This window comes from Salvelinus alpinus, chromosome 19 (assembly GCF_045679555.1).
Source record: "Salvelinus alpinus chromosome 19, SLU_Salpinus.1, whole genome shotgun sequence".
Taxonomy (NCBI): domain Eukaryota; kingdom Metazoa; phylum Chordata; class Actinopteri; order Salmoniformes; family Salmonidae; genus Salvelinus; species Salvelinus alpinus.
Genome location: NC_092104.1, coordinates 45,945,963 through 45,967,284, shown reverse-complemented (window position 1 = coordinate 45,967,284; position 21,322 = coordinate 45,945,963). Strand labels below are relative to the sequence as shown.

The following is a 21,322-nucleotide window of genomic DNA, read 5'->3' as shown; positions in this document are numbered from 1 at the left end:
AGACCGGTGGAAATCTGTCCTTTGTACTGATGAGTCCAAATTTGAGATTTTTGGTTCAAACCGCCATGTCTTTGTGACATGCAGAGTAGCTGAACGGATGATCTCCACATGTGTGGTTCCCACCGTGAAGCATGGAGAAGGAGGTGTGATGATGTGGGGGTGCTTTGCTGGTGACACTGTCAGTGATTTATTTAGAATTCAAAGCACACTTAACCAGCATGGCTACCAGAGCATTCTGCAGCGATACACCATCTCATCTGGTTTGCATTTAATTTGATTTTTTACCTTTAACTAGGCAAATTCTTATTTACATTGACGGCCTACCCACCCGGCCAAACCCTCCCCTAACCCAGACGACGCTGGGCCAATTGTGCACCGCCTATGAGACTCCCGATCACGGCCGGTTGTGACACAGCCTGGGAACGAACAAGGGTCTGGCCTCCACAACCACCCAACCTCAACCCAATTGAGATAGTTTGGGATGAGTTGGACCGCAGAGTGAAGGAAAAGCAGCCACAAGTGCTCAGCATATGTGGGCACTCCTTCAAGACTGTTGGAAAAGCATTCCTCATGAAGGTGGTTGAGAGAATGCCAAGAGTGTGCAAAGCTGTCAAAGGCAAAGTGTGGCTACTTTGAAGAATCTAAAATCAAAAATCTATTTTGATTTGTTAAACACTTGATTGCTACATGATTCCATATGTGTTATTTCATCTTCACTATTATTCGATGTAGAAAAATAGTAAAAATCAAGAAAACCCTTGAATGAGTAGGTGTGTCCAAACTTTTGACTGGTACTGTACATATGGGACAATCTTATGACAGCTGTAATATTTCCATTAGTCGCTGTATGCTCATCTGCCCTTATTTCTGAGACTCATCCGAGGCGTACATTTTTTTAATGTAAAAACAGGTCCACCTCAAAATGTCCCTTCCCTTTAGGTTAGGCTCAATTCCATTGTGAGTACTTGACACTTCACCTTTCACAGTCCAAAGAAGCAGTGAGTAGTTCTGTCACCCCCTTTCTCCTTCTGTGACTCACCAGCAGTGAACTCCCTAGTCCTGAGGTGTTCAATGTCACTGCCTGTCTTGGCCTTGTCTGACAGCACCAGGTGAAACAGGAGATAGAGGAGAGGAGGAAACGAGAGGGGAAGGAGAGATGGGGTAGTGGAGAGGTAAAGGAAATGAAAAGTGGAGGACAGTAGAGGAGAGGAACAAGGGCGGCTCATCCTGTTCGACAGCTCCCTGCTGGTGCTGCCCAGGCCTGTACTCCCAGTCAGCTTTTCTCTCTCTCTGCTGCATGGACGGATAAAAGTTCTCAAATAGGGTCTCTGCTCAGCAGAGTGTGCCTTTCCAATCCCAACCCAAGTGGCTAACAGGGCCAGAGGTGGCAGAGATGCCAAGATATGAATGTCTGCTTTTGAGTTGTCTTATGTCAGATTCAAGGGCACGACGGTAGAACGGGATATGAGAGGTGACAACTTGCCTGGCTTTCAAATTATTTCAAATAGTGATACACACACAGACAGCTCTATGTGGCTGCTTTGGTATTGTGTTACAAAGGGTAAGCAGCAGAATGTTTAGGCTCACAGGAAAAGTGTGGAGCCCCAGTATTCTCTGCTCTTCCTCGGCTAGAATGTGTTCAGAGGGTTTTCATCTCTACAATAAAGGCTAATAATTCTTGCAGACAAGCGACATTGTTGCTTTGGTGTAACACATTTATCTCGTGCAGCATGGCGCAGCAGGCTGGACTCCTTTGTGCACATTAATTATCTTTAAAATAAATATGACAATGCCTGCAGAGGATGCTGTGGGGGATAGGATAGGGAGTAGCTCCAGACTGTGGATGGGCCAGGCTGGGCCTAGTTTTAACATGCTGAATGCTCCACTGCAGCTGTGGCACTAAATCAATGACTGGCTGTATTTCTCATATCCTCTATGACACTGTGCCCCCGCAAATGTAAAAAAAAATATATATATATATTATAATAAACTGTTGCAATATGTATCACTGATGTATTTTGTTATTGTCAGAGTCGTGTGTATATGTGGCAGGGAAGTCAGGCGCAGGAGAATCAAACTTAAGGTAATGGAGTTGTTTAATAACAATAAATAAAACATAACTCCAAAACTATAATAACAATAATACAAAGTGGGTACGAGGACCCGTCGCGCACCAATACAAAACAACACGGAACTGAACATCAAACAATCTGAGAAAGACATGAGGGGAAACAGAGGGTTAAATACACAACAGGTAATGAGTGGGATTGAAACCAGGTGTGTAGGAAGACAAGACAAAACCACTGGAAAATGAAAAAATGGATCAATGATGGCTAGAAGACCGGTGACGTCGACCGCAGAGCACCGCCCGAACAAGGAGAGGCTTCGACTTCGGCAGAAGTCGTGACAGTTATGTCATGTTCACGTTTTGTGACGTGATGGTCAGGTTGTATACTGATAAAATTACTTTTTTTAAACATTCTTACAGACCAGAAAAACACATTCTTAACTTGTTGCAATCTGGTTCTCTTTCCCAGACCGTCTTAATTTAGTCATGACTGACATCTTTACCTGGTTGTAATCTGGTCATTTGGCTTCTCTACAATCACAAAGAACTGTTTATAACCATCCTATTCCAAATTGTGTCCACTGGATAACTTTATAGAGTACATACAGTACCAGGATGCAATATATACTGCATGAGGAAGCTGACATTATGACCATGCTATCAGTGTGTGCCATTTGTAAGAGAAGAGACAAGGAAAAGGCATGAAAACATTACTCTGGGGTCACACAAGTAGACACAAATTGAAATGGCATTTGAAAAACAGCAAAAAATATAATAACAAAAAATAACTCTGAACGCCTATAATAAAACATTTAAAATGCCTGCAAAGCAAGGCCTTCAATGTGGCAGTGACAGGGTGCCTTAGTCCTAGTCTTTGGCCCTCCTGTGTCAATCACTTAATTTGTCATTATAGCTAACTGTATGAAGTGCAATTGTATAGTAGTTCATTCATGCAGATACACATGCGCACAAATGCACACACACTCAAACAAACAAACACTAGTTCTCCCACAGTTGAGAGGGCTGTTATGTGGAGACGCCTAGCCAATGCACAGATGATTGAGCTGCAAGCCAAGACCCAATTTATTTCCTGTCCCACTCTCCTTTCCTCCCCTGCAGAGATGCTTGCCTCAGCACCATGATGCAAAAGAGGAGAAACACAAAATGCAGATTCGGAGAGGAGTTGGTTTTCCAAACCCCTTGTCAGCCCAAAGCAGTTGGAAGTGAAATATTGCAAAGCCTACTGTAGTTCCGATTTAGGTTATATTCTACAACAATGGATGTCGTTAGTATGCCTTGGATATTAAACAATTTTAGAATTGTCTGTGTTTAAGGATTGTGAGACAGACTGAAGTGGACTGAATAATTTGTCTAGTGGTGAGAGTGGTTTGCTATGAGTAGATGGGTAAGAGGTGAGGTTGGATCCTAAATAGTTTCTTGCCCATCTCAATCAATGATTTATTCACGAGTTGAAAGGGAAATTATGTACAGTATTTCAAGATATCGATTTTTATTTTGATGTTGATGTAAATGGAATGTATCCACAAGTTTGAGTTACACACAAATATCTCATGTTAGGATTCAGCCTAAAAGTCTATCTTGCTTTAGTTACTATACCTACACTGATGCGATCCATTCAGGATGCAGTCCTAAACCCTTTATAAGGCCTATATATACTGAACAAAAATATAAATGCAACATGCAACAATGTCAAAGATTTTACTGAGTTATAGTTCATATAAGGAAATCAGTCAATTTAAATAATTGAATTATGCGCTGATCTATGGATTTCACATGACTGGGAATACAGATATGCATCTGTTGGTCACAGATACCTTAAAAAAAGGTAGAGGTGTAGATCAGAAAACCAGTCAGTATCTGGTGTGACAACCATTTGCCTCATGTAACGCAACACGTCCTTCAAATAGAGTTTAATCAGGCTGTTGATTGTGGCCTGTGGAATGTTGTCCCACTCATCTTCAATGGCTGTGTGAAGTTGCTGGATATTGGTGGAACACACTGCCATACACATCGAACCAGAGCATCCCAAACATGCTCAATGGGTGACAGGTCTGGTGAGTATGCAGGCCATGGAAGAACTGGGACATTTTCAGCTTCCAGGAATTGTCTAGAGATCCTTGCGACTTGGGGCCGTGCATTATCACTCTGAGAAAAACGAGGTGATGGCGGCGGATCAATGGCACGACAATGGTCCTCAGGATCTCATTATGGTAGATCTGTGCCCACACAACGCCATACACGTGGTCTGCGGTTGTGAGGCCAGTTGAGCATACTGCCAAATTATCTAAAACGACGTAGGAGGCAGATTGTTGATGAGAAATGTTCTGGTGGATATTTCTGTTTCCGCATGCAAATTGCATCCTCCCATGTGGCATTGTGTACATTTTAGAGTGGTCTTTTATTGTTCCCAGCACAAGGTGCACCTGTGTAATTATCATGCTGTTTAGTCAGCTTCTTGATATGCCACACCTGTCAGGTGGATGGAGTATCTTGGCAAGGAAAACTGCTCACTAACAGGGATGTAAACACATTTGTGCACAAAATCTGAGCGAAATAAGCTTCTTGTGCATATAGAACATTTCTAGGATATTTTATTTCAGCTCATGAAACATGGAAGCCACACTTTACATGTTGTGTTGGCATGCTGACTGCAGGAATGTCCACCAGAGCTGTTGCCAAAGAATTTGCTTGTTTCTCTACAGTACCATAAGCTGCCTCCAACATAGTTTTAGAGTATTTGGCAATACATCCAACAGGCCTCAACTGCAGACCACGTCTAACCATGCCAGCCCAGGACCACCACATCTGGCTTCTTCACCTGCAGGATCATCTGAGACCAGACACCCGGACATCTGATGAAACTGTGGGTTTGCACAACCAAAGAATTTCTGCACAAACTGTGAGAAACCGTCTCAGACCCCTTGACTTTTTCCACATTTTGTTACGTTACGGCCTTATTCTAAAATGGATTAAATAGTTTTCCCCCTCATTCATCTACACACAATACCCCATAATGACAAAGCAGAAACAGGTTTTTAGAAATTAGTGCAGATTTATTAAAGATAAAAAATGGAAATATGACATTTACATAAGTATTTAGACCCTTATTTTCAGCGGTTACAGCCTTGAGTATGATGGTATAATGCTACAAGCTTGGCACACCTGTATTTGCGGAGTTTCTCCTATTCTTCTCTGAAGATCCTCTCAAGCTCTGTCAGGTTGGATGGGAGGTGTCGCTGCACATCTATTATCAGGTCTCTCTAGAGATGTTCGATCGGGTTCAAGTCCGGGCTCTGGCTGGGCCACTCATGGACATTCAGAGACTTGTCCCGAAGCCACTCCTGCATTATCTTGGCTGTGTGCTTAGGGTCGTTGTCCTGTTGGAAGGTGAACCTTCGCCCCAGTCTGAGGTCCTGAGCATTCTGGAGCAGGTTTTCATCAAGGATCTCTCTGTATTTTGCTCCCTTCATCTCTCCCTCAATTCTGACTAGTCTCCCAGTTCCTGCCACTGAAAACATCCCCACAGCATGATGCTGCCACCACCATGCCTCACCGTAGTGATGGTGCCAGGTTTCCTCCAGACATGACGCTTGGAATTCAGGCCAAAGAGTTCGATCTTGGTTTCATCTGACCAGAGAATCTTGTTTCTCATGGTCTGAGTCTTTTCATTGCCGTTTGGCAAACTCCAAGCGGGCTGTTATGTTTCCTGAGGAGTGGCTTCTGTCTGGCCACTCTACAGTAAAGGCCTGATTGGTGGAGAGCTACAGATATGGTTGTCCTTCTGGAAGGTTGTCTCATCTCCACAAAGGAACTCTGGAGCTCTGTCAGAGTGACCAACAGGTTCTTGGTCACCTCCCTGACAAAGGTCCTTCTCCCCCGTTTGCTCAGTTTGACCAGGCGGCCAGCTCTAGGAAGAGTTTTGGTGGTTCCAAACTTCTTCGATTTAAGGATGATGGAGCCGACTGTGTTCTTGGGGACCTTCAATGCTGCAGACATTGTTTGGGTACCCTTCCCCAGATCTGGGCCTCGACACAATCCTGTCTCGGAGCTCTACGGACAATTCCTTCGACCTTATGGATTGGTTTTTGCTCTGACATGCACTGTCAACTGTCAGACCTTATATAGACAGGTGTGTGCTGTCCAATCATTTGAATTTACCACAGGTAGACTCCAATCAAGTTGTAGAAACATCTCAAGGATGAACAATGGAAAGTTCAATTTCGAGTCTTATAGCAAAGGGTCTGAATACCTTTATTAAAAAAAATCAAAAACCTGTTTTCATTTGGTCATTGTGTGAAGATTGATGAGGAAAATGTTATCATTTTTAGAATAAGCCTGTAACGCAACAAAATGTGGAAAAAGTCAAGGGGTCTGAATACTTTCTGAATGCATTGTATGTCACCCATTGAGCATGTTTGGGATGCTCTGGATAAAAGTGTACAACAGCTTGTTCCAGTCCAGCTTGTTCCAGTATATCCAGCAACTTCGCACAGCCATTGAAGATGAGAGGGACAACATTCCACAGGCCACAGTCAACATCCTGATCAACTCTATGCGAAGGAGATGTTGCGCTGCATGAGGCAAATAGTGGTGACACCAGATACTGACTGATTTTCTTATCCAAGCCTTTACCCTTTTTCTTTAAGATATCTGTGACCAACAGATGTATATCTGTATTCCCAGTCTCGTGAAATCCAGAGATTAAGGCCAAATTTATTTATTTAAATTGACTGATTTCCTTACATGAACTGTAACTCAATAAAATCTTTGAAATTGTTGCATGTTGCGTTTATCTTTTTTGTTCAGTGTAGTATGACTTTGATTATAAATGATTTGTGAAGCATCTATGTAGTGCTTATGAAGCCTTTATGAATGTTCTATAAAACCTGTATAAATTGTTTGTGTAAAGTTGGTCCTAATCTCATGCTATTCTCTCCTCTCTGTGTCTCTCACCTGTCTCCCCAGAGGATGGGCTGTAGCTATTTCCTGTGCACCATTCTGTTCTTCGTGGCCGTCCTCCTGGCCATCATGGCAACTGGTACCATCCTACTCATGAACCACTACCAAGCTCCACCCCCCGACGGCCCCCCACTCATCTCCACCAACCACGACGAGGGCAACGCCCTGGTGACGGTTGAACGGGGCGATGGTTCGCGCATCAACATCTTCATTGACCCCAACTGCCCCGACTACAACAACAACTTCATGCGGCTGGAGGCCGTGCAGACGTCGCTGCTCCACTCTCTGACCGGCCATGACACGGACCTGAAGTCAGTGAAGGGCCAGGACCGAGCCCTGCTGGTGAAGCTGGCTGAGGAGGTGGCCATGCTATCGGGCCACGCCAGCCAGCTTAAGTTGGAGTACGAATCTCTGAGGCGAGGCCAGGGGAACCTGGGACAAGAGCTCAACACTCTGCAGACGGAGCAAGGCCGGCTTATCCAGGTTAGAGGCCCTCCTTAAAAGCTCCATAGGCCCCAAAGCCCCATTCCACCACTGACCCAGTGAATGTGGGAGTTTAATGGTTTCTTTTCTTAGTGTATTTTATCCAAGGCGACTTCCACAACTCTACCATTTGTTTTCTAGCTGAGTATGTTCTGTACTGGGTAAACCAGGTTATTTACTGTGCTCAAGGGCTCATAACTGCACTATTCTCCATCTGAATTTCAGGCCACCAACCTTCTGGTAAACCTTCTGATAACTATGTATGTAGGTCTACCATTTAATGCTTGGCTCTACTGCTGCATAAACTGATGAAGCCCATATACACTGAGTATACAAAACATTAACACTTGCTCTTTCCATGGCAGACTGACCCGGTGAATACAGGTGAATGCTACGATCCCTTATTGATCTAATTTGTTAAATCCACTTCAAGTCAATGTAGATGAAGGGGAGGAGACAGGTTATAGAATGATTTTTAAGCCTTGACAATTGAGACATTAATTGTACGTGTGCCATTCAGAGGGTGAATGGGCAAGATAAAATATTTAAGTGCCTTTGAATGAAGTATGGTAGTATGTGTCAGGCACACTGTTTTGTGTCAAGAACTGCAACACTGCTCGGTTTTTCACGCTCAACAGTTTCCCGTGTGTATCAAGAATGGTCCACCACACAAAGGACATCGAGCCAACTTGACACAGCTGTGGGAAGCATTGGAGTCAACATGGGCCAACATCACTTTGGAACGCTTTCGACACCTTAAGAGTCCATGCCCCGAAGAATTGAGGCTGTTCTGAGTGCGGGAGGTATTCCTAATGTTTGGTATACTCAGTGTATAGTGTATGAAGATTTTTGGTTTGAGTAATAACATGAAGGTTGATCTCCCGTCCTTCTCACACTCCCTACCGCAATCTAGCTTCACCAGACTAGATTAACCTACAAAGAAAAGTGTTCCTGTGTTTAGGAAAGTTGGTTCAGATCACAAGCCTCATGTTCTCCAACTCCTAATAGAGGTCGGCCGGTATTGTCGGTTCAGCTCTTTTGACTTGAACAGTTGTTTTTTTCCGTTCAGCACTTAATTCAAAGTCACTCATCCGATCAATTCTGAGCATGGTAAGAATGAAATGAGTTGTTTTCACATAATCTCCAATATCGCACTGACAGCCTCACAGTGAGAGGAGTTCCTTCTCAAGTACCTGTGTAATAATTTTTTTGAAGGCCCCCACACACACTCATACAGTACATACACACAATTATTACTGTGAGTTTCTCACTGAAACAAAATACACCATTGTAAACTGATTAGATGGACGGAATGTTAGAACATGCTAACGAAATTACAGTTAACGAAAATGTACGCTTTATCCAGTATAAACTAATGTACAGTGGCTTGCGAAAGTATTCACCCCCCTTGGCATTTTTACTATTTTGTTGCCTTACTACCTGGAATTAGAATATATTTTTGGGGGGTTTGTATCATTTGATTTACACAACATGCCTACCACTTTGAGATGCAAAATATTTTTTGTGAAAAAAAAAGAAATGAGACCAAAATAAACAGAACTTGAGCGTGCATAATTATTCACCCCCCCAAAGTCAATACTTTGTAGAGCCACGTTTTACAGGAATTACAGCTGCAAGTCTTTTGGGGTATGTCTCTATAAGCTTGATACGTCTTGCCACAGGGATTTTTGCCCATTCTTCAAGGCAAAACTGCTCCAGCCGTTTCAAGTAGGATGGGTTCAGCTGGTGTACAGCAATCTTTAAGTCATACCATATATTCTCAATTGGATTGAGGTCTGGGCTTTGACTAGGCCATTATAGGACATTTAAATGTTTCCCCTTAAACCACTCGAGTGTTGCTTTAGCAGAATGCTTGGGGTCATTGTTCTGCTGGAAAGTGAACCCCTGTCCCAGTCTCAAATCTCTGCCTATACAGTGAGGGAAAAAAGTATTTGATCCCCTGCTGATTTTGTACGTTTGCCCACTGACAAAGAAATTATCAGTCTATAATTTTAATGGTAGGTTTATTTGAACAGTGAGAGACAGAATAACAACAAAAATATCCAGAAAAATGCATGTCAAAAATTTTATAAATTGATTTGCATTTTAATGTGGGAAATAAGTATTTGACCCCTTCTCAATCAAAAAAGATTTCTGGCTCCCAGGTGTCTTTCATACAGGTAACGAACGGAGATTAGGAGCACACTCTTAAAGGGAGTGCTCCTAATCTCAGTTTCTTACCTGTATAAAAGATACCTGTCCACAGAAGCAATCAATCAATCAGATTCCAAACTCTCCACCATGGCCAAGACCAAAGAGCTCTCCAAGGATGTCAGGGACAAGATTGTAGACCTACACAAGGCTGGAATTGGCTACAAGACCATCGCCAAGCAGCTTGGTGAGAAGGTGACAACAGTTTCTATGATTATTCGCAAATGGAAGAAACACAAAAGAACTGTCAATCTCCCTCAGCCTGGGGCTCCATGCAAGATCTCACCTCGTGGAGTTGCAATGATCATGAGAACGGTGAGGAATCAGCCCAGAACTACACAGGAGGATCTTGTCAATGATCTCAAGGCAGCTGGGACCATAGTCATCAAGAAAACAATTGGTAACACACTATGCCGTGAAGGACTGAAATCCTGCAGCGCCCGCAAGGTCCCCCTGCTCAAGAAAGCACATATACATGCCCGTCTGAAGTTTGCCAATGAACATCTGAATGATTCAGAGGACAACTGGGTGAACGTGTTGTGGTCAGATGAGACCAAAATGGAGTTCTTTGGCATCAACCCAACTTGCCGTGTTTGGAGGAGGAGGAATGCTGCCTATGACCCCAAGAAACCATCCCCACCGTCAAACATGGAGGTGGAAACATTATGCTTTGGGGGTGTTTTTCTGCTAAAGGGACAGGACAACTTCACCGCATCAAAGGGACGATGGACGGAGCCATGTACCGTCAAATCTTGGGTGAAAACCTCCTTCCCTCAGCCAGGGTATTGAAAATGGGTCGTGGATAGGTATTCCAGCATGACAATGACCCAAAACACACGGCCAAGGCAACAAAGGAGTGGCTCAAGAAGAAGCACATTAAGGTCCTGGAGTGGCCTAGCCAGTCTCCAGACCTTAATCCCATAGAAAATCTGTGGAGGGAGCTGAAGGTTCGAGTTGCCAAACGTCAGCCTCGAAACCTTAATGACTTGAAGAAGATCTGCAAAGAGGAGTGGGACAAAATCCCTCCTGAGATGTGTGCAAACCTGGTGGCCAACTACAAGAAACGTCTGACCTCTGTGATTGCCAACAAGGGTTTTGCCACCAAGTACTAAGTCATGTTTTGCAGAGGGGTCAAATACTTATTTCCCTCATTAAAATGCTAATCAATTCATAACATTTTTGACATGCGTTTTTCTGGATTTTTTTGTTGATATTCTGTCTCTCACTGTTCAAATAAACCTACCATTAAAATTATAGACTGATCATTTCTTTGTCAGTGGGCAAACGTACAAAATCAGCAGGGGATCAAATACTTTTTTCCCTCACTGTACCTATCGAGGAGACTGAAACAGGTTTCCCTCAAGAATTTCCCTGTATTTAGTGCCATTCATCGTTCCTTCAATTCTGACCAGTTTCCCAGTCCCTGCCGATGAAAAACATGCCCACAGCATGATGCTGCCACCACCATGCTTCACTGTTGGGATGGTGTTCTTGGGGTGATGAGAGGTGTTGGATTTGTGCCAGACATAGCGCTTTCCTTGATGTCCAAAAAGCTCAATTTTAGTCTCATTTGACCAGAGTACCTTCTTCCATATGTTTGGGGAGTCTCCCACATGCCTTTTGGCGAACACCAAACGTGTTTGCTTAATTTTTCTTTAAGCAATGGCTTTTTTCTGGCCACTCTTCCGTAAATCCTAGCTCTGTGGCGTGTACGGCGTGCATGGCTATGGACAGATACTCCAATCTCCGCTGTAGAGCTTTGCAGCTCCTTCAGGATTATTTTTGGTCTCTTTGTTGCCTCTCTGATTAATGCCCTCCTTGCCTGGTCCATGAGTTTTAGTGGGCAGCCCTCTCTTGGCAGGATTGTTGTGGTGCTATATTCTTTCCATTTTTTAATAATGGATTTAAATGGTGCTCCTTGGGATGATCAAAGTTTCAGATATTTTTGTATAACCCAAACCTGATCTGTACTTCTCCACAACCTTGTCCCTGACCTGTTTGGAGAGCTCCTTGGACTTCATGGTGCCGCTTGCTTGGTGGTTTCCCTTGCTTAGTAGTGTTGCAGAATCTGTGGCCTTTCAGAACAAGTGTATATATACTGAGATCATGTGACACTTAGATTGCACACAGGTGGACTTTATTTAACTAATTATGTGACTTCTGAAGGTAATTGGTTTTCACCAGATCTTATTTAGGGGCTTCATAGCAAAAGGGGGTGAATACATATGCACGCATCACTTTTCCTTTTTCTGATTTTTTTAGAATTTTTTGAAACAAGTAATTTTTTTCATTTCACTTCACCAATTTGGACTATTTTGTGTTTGTCCATTACATGAAATCCAAATTAAAATCCATTTAAACTACAGGCTGTAATGCAACTAAATAGGAAAAACACCAAGGGGATGAATACTTTTGCAAGGCACTGTAGATCCCTTCTTCTAGAGTTTTCCAATACTGTAAATGGAGGTCCCTCCTCTTAATGTATACTTCCTGCTCTTATATGGTGTTTATAAACTCCTCATTTGTAATTCTAAAAGGTCAAATGTACAGTATTATGCTCAAACAAAGGACACAAGAAAATATAGTTTTGTGAATAAACAAATTAATAGGTTTGTTCAGGATAATAATTCAATTGTACAAAATGTGTTTTTTCTTTTCAAATGATCAAATAACCAAACATTAACAGGGCTTTCACATTTTTATATTGATATAGGTATTTAGCATATTAATATTACACAAAATCAACAGAAATATGGTATTGTATTTCACATTCATGGGGGGAAAATACATGCAATGACTAAAAAACGTGTACAAAACTTCAGCCCGGGGCTCAATGCGATCCACCAGTCATTAATTATGCTAATGTTCTGACCTGAGTCTTTATAGTCAAATGATGGTACATGGCATGGAAGATTGTTCAGATTTTGGATTTTTGGGTATTTTATTAGGATCCCCATTAGCTGTTGCAAAAGCAGCAGCTACTCTTCCTGGGGTCCGCACAAAACATGAAAAATAATACAGAATGACATAATACAGAACATCATTAGACAAGAACAGCTCAACGACAGAACTACATATATTTTTAAGGCACACAGCCTACATATCAATGCATACACACAAATTATCTAGGTCAAATAGGGGAGAGGCGTTGTGTGCGAGGTGATTCTTGAAACCAGGATTGCTGTTTATTTGAGCAATATGAGATGGAAGGAAGTTCCATGCAATAAGGGCTCTTTATAATACTGTATGTTTTCTTTAAATTGTTCTGGATTTGGGGACTATGAAAAAACCCATGGTGGCATGTCTGGTGGGATAAGTGTGCGTGTCAGAGCTGTGTATAAGTTGACTAAGCAAACAATTTGGGAATATCAACACATTAATGTTTCTTATAAAAAGAAGAAGTGATGCAGTCAGTCTCTTCTCAACTCTTAGCCAAGAGAGACTGGCATGCATAGTATTTATATCAGCCCTCTGATTACAATTAAGAGCAAAATGTGCCACTCTGTTCTGGGCCAGCTGCAGCTTCACAAGGTCTTTCCTTACAGCACTGGACCACATGACTGGACAATAATCAAGATGAGACAAAACTAGAGCCTGCAGAACTTGCTTTGTGGAGTGTGGTGTCAAAAAAACAGAACGTCTCTTTATTACGGCTAGACCTCTCCCCATCTTTGCAACCATTGAATCTATATGTTTTGACCATGACAGTTTACAATCTAAGGTAACGCCAAGTAATTAAGTCTGCCAAACTTGTTCAGCCACACCATTCATTTCCAGATTCAGCTGAGGTCTAGAACTTAAGGAATTATTTGTACCAAATACAATACTCTTAGTTTTAGAGATGTCCAGGACCAGTTTATTACTGGCCACTCATTCCAAAACAGTCTGTAACTCTTTGTTAAGGGTTTCAGTGACTTCATTAGCTGTGGTTGCTGATGTGTATATGGTTGAATCATCAGCATACATGGACACACATGCTTTGTTTAATGCCAGTGGCAGGTCATTGGTAAAAATAGTAGAGGGCCTAGAGAGCTGCCCTGCGGTACACCACACTTTGCATGTTTGACATTAGAGAAGCTTCCATTAAAGAAAACCCTTTGAGTTCTATTAGATAGATAGCTCTGAATCCACGATATGGCAGAGTTTGCTAAGCCATAGCACTTAAGTTTCTTCAACAACAGGTTATGGTCAATAATATCAAAGGCTGCATTGAAATCTAACAGTACAGCTCCCAAAATCTTATTATTATAAATTTCTTTCAACCAATCATCAGTCATTTGTGTCAGTGCAGGACATGTTGAGTGCCCTTCTCTATAAGCATGCTGAAAGTCTTTTTAATTTGTTTAGAGAAATAGCATTGTATTTGGTCAAACACAAATTTTTTCCAACAGTTTGTTAAAACTTCTCACGAGTCACCATCCCGGATCCGGGAGCATCCTCATCAGTAAAAAAGCTGACTAGCATAGCCTAGCATAGCGCCACAAGTAAATACTAGCATATAAATATAATGAAATCACAAGTCCAAGACACCAAATGAAAGATACACATCTTGTGAATCCAGCCATCATTTCCGATTTTTAAAATGTTTTACAGCGAAAACACAATATGTATTTCTATTAGCTAACCACAATAGCAAAAGACTCAACCGCATATTTTCACCATTTCTTTACCGCATAGGTAGCTATCACAAAACCGACCAAATAGAGATAGAATTAGTCACTAACCAAGAAACAACTTCATCAGATGACAGTCTTATAACATGTTATACAATAAATCTATGTTTTGTTCGAAAATGTGCATATTTGAGGTATAAAATCATAGTTTTACATTGCAGCTACAATCACAAATAGCACCGAAGCAGCAAGAATAACTACAGAGAGCAACGTGAAATACCTAAATACTCATCATAAAACATTTATGAAAAATACATGGTGTACAGCAAATGAAAGATAAACATCTTGTGAATCCAGCCAATATTTCAGATTTTTTAAGTGTTTTACAGCGAAAACACAATATAGCATTATATTAGCGTACCACAATAGCCAACCACACAACCGCATTCATTCACCGCAAAGGTAGCGATCGCAAAAAAACAGCAAAAAATATAAAATTATTCACTAACCTTGACAAACTTCATCAGATGACAGTCTTATAACATCATGTTACACAATACATATATGTTTTGTTCGAAAATTTGCATATTTAGCGGTACAAATCGTGGTTTTACAATGTGAATACGTAGTCAAAATGCACAAAATTATCCGGAGATATTTTGGACAGTCACCTAATCAAATAACTCATCATAAACTTTACTAAAAAATACATGTTGTACAGCAAATGAAAGATACACTAGTTCTTAATGCAATCGCCGTGTTGGAATTCTAAAAATAACTTTAGTACGACATACAGCTTACGTTATAGCGAGACAACGCCTGCAATGAAGGCGGAAAATAGTACTAAACATTTTCCACAGAAATACGAAATAACATCATAAATGGTTCCTACTTTTGCTGAGCTTCCATCAGAATCTTGTACAAGGAGTCCTTTGTCCAGAATAAATCGTTGTTTGGTTTTAGAATGTCCTCTTCGCCTGTCGAATTAGCAACCTTAGCTAGCCAAGTGGCGCAAAGATGTCCATCTTCAAACGCAGAGAACGGAAAATGCCAAAACTCCCGATAAATGTTCAATAATCTGATAAAACTATATTGAAAAAACATACTTTGATGATATTATCACATGTATCAAATAAAATCAAAGCCGGAGATATTAGCCGTCTATACCGAAAGCTTTTCAGAAGGCAATCCAGGGTTCCTTCCCGCGCATTGCTGGACAAAGGAAATTTGGGGTCACGTCATTCCAAGAGCTCTTGTTCGACCTCAGATCAAACTAGACACCCCATTCCACCTCCCACTGCCTGTTGACATCTAGTGGAAGGCATATGAAGTGCATGTATATCCATAGATTTCAAGAAAATAATAGAAAGGCCCTGGAACAGAGCCTCGATTTCAGATTTTTCACTTCCTATCAGGAAGTTTGCTGCAAAATGAGTTCTGTTTTACTCACAGATATAATTCAAACGGTTTTAGAAACTTGAGTGTTTTCTATCCAATAGTAATAATAATATGCATATTGTACAAGCAAGAATAGAGCACGAGGCAGTTTAATTTGGGCACGATTTTTTACAAAGTGAAAATAGCGCCCCCCTATTGACAAAAGGTTTTAAGAGCTGGCAGCAAGCTTATACAGTAGGTCTTCTGTTAGAACCAGTGAAGGCCGCTTTACCACTCTTGGGTCGCATAATTATTTTGGTTTCCCTCCAGACCTGAGGACAAAGACTTTACTCTAGGCTCAGATTAAAAATATGACAGATAGGAGTGGCTAGAGTCAGCTACCATCCTCAGTAGCTTTCCATCTAAGTTGTCAATGCCAGGAGGTTTGTCATTATTGATCGTTAACAATAATTTTTCCACCACTCCCACACCAATTTAACACAATTCTAACTTGCACTACTTTCCTTTCATTATTAGTTTTTTTATGCATGAATATAATTGCTCAATGTTTGTCGTGGGCATTTCCTGCATAAGTTTGCCCACTTTGCCAATGAAATAATCATTAAAATAATTGGCAACATCAAATGGTTTTGTGATGAATAAGCCATCTGATTCGATGAAAGATGGAGCTGAATTTGTCTTTCTGCCCATAATTTCATTTAAAGTACTCCAAAGGTTTTTTCCATCATTCTTTATATCATTGATCTTGACTTCATAATACAGTTTCTTCTTCTTTTTGTTTAGTTTAGTCACATCATTTCTCAATTTGCAGTAAGTAAGCCATGTGCTGCCAGACTTATTAGCCATTCCTTTAGCCCCATCTTTTTCAAGCATACAGTTTTTCAATTCCTCATCAATCCATGGATCCTTAACATGTGCATGTTTATCAATAATTGGAAGAAGCAATTTCATAAATTCATCAAGTGCAGCGTCTGGATACTCCTCATTAATCACATCAGACCAACATTATTTTTTTTTACATCATCCACATAAGAGTCACAGCAAAATCTTTTGTATGATCTATTATACACTATTTTAGGCCCAGCTGTTGGAACTTTGGCTTTCCTGGACATAGACATTATATTGTGATCACTGCATCCAATGGGTACGGATATACAGTTGAAGTTGGAAGTTTACATACACTTAGGTTGGAGTCATTAAAACTAATTTTTCAACCACTCCACAAATTTCTTATTAACAAACTATAGTTTTGGCAAGTCGGTTAGGACATTTACTTTGTGCATGACACAATTAATCTTTCCAACAATTGTTTACAGACAGATTATTTCACTTATAATACACTGTATCACAATTCCAGTGGGTCAGAAGTTTACATACATTTAGTTGACTGTGGCTTTAAACAGCTTGGAAAATTACAGAAACTGATGTCATGGCTTTAGAAGCTTCTGATAGGCTAATTGACATCATTTGAGTCAATTGGAGGTGTACCTGTGGATGTATTTCAAGCCTACCTTCAAAATCAGTGCCACTTTGCTTGACATCATGGGAAAATCAAAAGAAATCAGCCAAGACCTCAGAATAAAAATTGTAGACCTCCACAAGTCTGGTTCATCCTTGGGAGCAATTTCCAAACACCTGAAGGTACCACGTTCATCTGTACAAACAATAGTATGCAATTATAAACACCATGGGACCATGCAGCCGTCATACCGCTCAGGAAGGAGACGCGTGCTGTCTTCTAGAGATGGACGTACTTTGGTGCGAAAAGTGCAAATCAACCCCAGAACAACAGCAAAGGACCTTGTGAAGATGCTGGAGGAAACAGGTAAAAAAGTATCTATATCCACAGTAAAACGAGCCCTATATAGACATAAACAGAAAGGCCCCTCAGCAAGGAAGAAGCCATTGCTCCAAAACCGCCATAAAAAAGCCAGACTACGGTTTGCAACTGCACATGGGGACAAAGATGGTACTTTTTGGAGAAATGTCCTCTGGTCTGATGAAACAAAAATAGAACTGTTTGGCCATAATGACCATCATTTTGTTTGGACAAAAAAGGGGGAGGCTTGCAAACCGAAGAACACCATCCTAACCGTGAAGCAAGGGGGTGGCAGCATCATGTTGTGGGGGTGTTTGCTGCAGGAGGGACTAGTGCACTAGATGGCTTCATGAGGAAGGAAAATAATGTGGATATGTTGAAACAACATCTCAAGATATCAGTCAGGAAGTTAAAGCTTGGTCGCAAATGGGTCTTCCAAATGGACAATGACCCAAAGCATACTTCCAAAGTTGTGGCAAAATGGCTTAAGGACAACAAAGTGAAGGTATTGGAATGACCATCACAAAGCCCTGACCTCAATCCTATAAAACATTTGTGGGCAGAACTGAAAAAGCGTGTGCGAGCAAGGAGGCCTACAAACCTGACTCAGTTACACCAGCTTTGTTTGGAGGAATGGGCCAAAATTCACCCAAATTATTGTGGGAAGCCTGTAGAAGGCTACTCAAAACATTTGACCCGAGTTAAACAATTTAAAGGCAATGCTACCAAATACTAATTGAGTGCATGTAAACTTCTGACCCACTGGGAATGTGATGAAAGAAATAAAAGCTGAAATAAATCACTCTACTATTATTCTGACATTTCACATTCTTAAAATAAAGTGGGGATCCTAACTGACCTAAAACAGGGAATTTTTACAAGGATTAAATGTCAGAAATTGTGAAAAACTGAGTTTAAATGTATTTTGCTAAGGTGTATGTAAACTTCCAACTTCAACTGAAGCTTTAGAACAAAGTTCTACAGCATTAGTAAAAATGTTATCGGTACATGTGGATGATCTTGTTCCTGTAGTGTTTGTAAACACCCTGGCAGATTGATTAATAACCTGAACCAGATTACAGGCACTGGTTACAGTAAGAAGCTTCCTTTTGAGCGTACAGTTTGATGAAAACCAGTCAATATTCAGGTTCCCAAGAAAGTAGACCTCTGTATACATCACATACACTATCAAGCATTTCACACATATTATTTAGATACTGACTATTAGCACTCGGTGGCCAAGTAAACCTGCAGCCACAACACTTCAATAACACTTGACATAAGATCGTCTCTAAGCATTACAGGGATATGGCTCTGAATATATACAGCAACACCTCCCCCATAAGCATTTCTGTCTTTTCTATGAATGTTATATCCTTGTATTGATACTGATGTATCAACTGAATTATCCAAGTCTCATAAATGGCTAATATATGAATGTAATCTGATGTTAGCAAGTTATTGATTTCATGAACCTTATTTCTAAGGCTACATCACTCAACTGTACTGTGTATTGAATCACAGTACAGTTGAGTGATGATATGATTGACAGTTGACAGTACATTTGGCATTAATCGGTGATTCTTGGGTTTGGTTAGGATTGGCCAGTCGGTGGGTAATGTAATATGTATGTATGCATGTTTTTCTGAAGGGAAACAATTGCAAATAACAAGCAATAATGATGATAGTACATGAATGCATAATTAGGTTATCAAATACTTTAATATTAATAAATTGTCATATGAATATACAATTAATAAACATTTCAATAGGCAAAATGAATACGTGATTAAGCTATGCAAATATACCACGTGGAATTTTGAAAGATGGGACAATCTCCACTTTTTTCACATATTTTTCTTAATATTAAAGGGGAATGGAAGCAATTCAGGAAGTTAAGCTGAGCAAAGAGATGTATTCAATCCACTAATACTAAACATGTGCTTGTAACATAGAAAACTATTTTTAGTATTTTGATCTCGAACAACGTTTATTAGAGGTGTATGGGTTGCGCCATCTTCAATTTCCATGGTAACGACTGAAACCAATGCTTCATTAATAGGAGCGAGCAAATTGTGAATTCTGGCATGGTGACTGAAAGTGGAGTTAGCCTATTTGATTTAGCTCTCGTATTTGTTATGTAAATGTTTTCATTACTAACTTTACAAAATAAAATAGTCATTGACAATTTGAAGAGCATTTTTCATTAGGTATGAGCTAGACCTAGCTAAAACACACTGGCTAGTGATTAGATATGAAGCTAGCTAGCCAGCCAAGCAGAAGAGGGCTGCTACATGATTGCTATTTTACCAGTAAAATGCACGATCCCCATATTATCTAGCTATAGTAAGTATTAGCTTAGCTAGCTAACTACGTACATAGCTAAATATCTACTTTTTTTGGTGATATCTATGAAACATAAAACATAGTAAGCCTGCTGGCAGTTGATTGCAAGAAGTAATGTATCTTAACTTTAAGCCTTAAGCCTAACCCGTATAATGATAGCTAGCTATCTGTAATGACATTTGGAAGCTCAGGCTGGTAGAGAGCTTGGTAACTAAATTATCCTGGTCTAGCTGGTTCGTGACTTTGCTACTTACAGTCACACATTATCATATTACCTCAGTTATGGACTATCAGATATTAAATGATATTACATGTTCTCAAATGTTAGTGGAAACCTTTAGATAATAAGTTACTTTGTCACCTTGCAAGCCAATTGATAACTGCAGGGTCATCGCTTGTACTATTAGGCCTATATATAAATAAGGTCTGTGTTTTCTTAAGTGTTTCTCTCTCTTTGTATTGTAGGTTCTCTGTTAATTTATCTCTCTGGATGTATAAATAAATCCATACAACAATTTTTGATTATGTGAAACATTATTCCACTATTCAATGCTAGAAAAAGTGTTTATTTTATACTGTAAAATGCCAGATTTATATCTAACTACATTAGAAGTTTCAGAGAGGCCCTATCTGATAGCGATATTTGAAATAGGAGAGAATAATATACGTTTTTGTTTTTGAGGCCTATCAACTAGGTAGCTGGTAATCTGATTGTTCTCATTATCTCCAAGTAAAATAAATTTCCGTCAATATTTTTGGGGAAAATTCCAGTGTATTGCATGATTGTGCATCCCGCTGATGTTTGAGTGAACATCCTGGTAGTCCATCTGGCCCCGCAGCCTTGTGAATGTTGACCTGTTTAAAGGTCTTGCTCATATCGACTATGGAGAGCATGATCACACAGTCGTCCGGAACAGCTAGTGCTCTCATGCTTAGAGGCAAGCAACACTAAAGCATGCGAGCATAAAAGTAATTTAGCTCATCTGGTAGGCTCGCGTCTCTGGACAGCTCGCGGCTGGGTTTCCCTTTGAGGTCCGTAATAGTTTGCAAGCCATGCCACATCCGACGAGCATCGGAGCCGGTGTAGTAGGATTGAATCGTAGTCCTGTATTGACGCATTGCCTGTTTGATGGTTCATGTGAGGGCATAGCATAATTTCTTAGAAGCGTCACATAGAGTTGATCAGGGTGTTGATTGTGGCCTGTGGAATGTTGTCCTACTCCTCTTCAATGGCTGTGTGAAGTTGCTGGATATTGACGGGAACTGGAACATGCTGTCTTACACCTCGATCAAGAGCATCCCAAACATGTTCAATTGGTGAAATGGCTCGTGAGTATGCAGGCCAGGAATTACGCACAGATCTGTGCATTATCGTACTGAAACATAAGGTAATGGCAACAGATG

General features: G+C 40.7%; 1 protein-coding gene across 1 annotated transcript in view; it reads left to right on the top strand.

The window, feature by feature from the left end:
- LOC139545741 (fibrinogen C domain-containing protein 1-like) overlaps nucleotides 1-21,322 on the top strand; it is a 192,793-nt gene that overhangs the window by 43,298 nt on the left and 128,173 nt on the right. Inside the window, exon 2 of the mRNA XM_071353835.1 lies at nucleotides 7,055-7,531. Coding sequence (XP_071209936.1) covers nucleotides 7,055-7,531 — 477 coding nt within the window. The remainder of the gene's footprint in view (nucleotides 1-7,054; nucleotides 7,532-21,322) is intronic.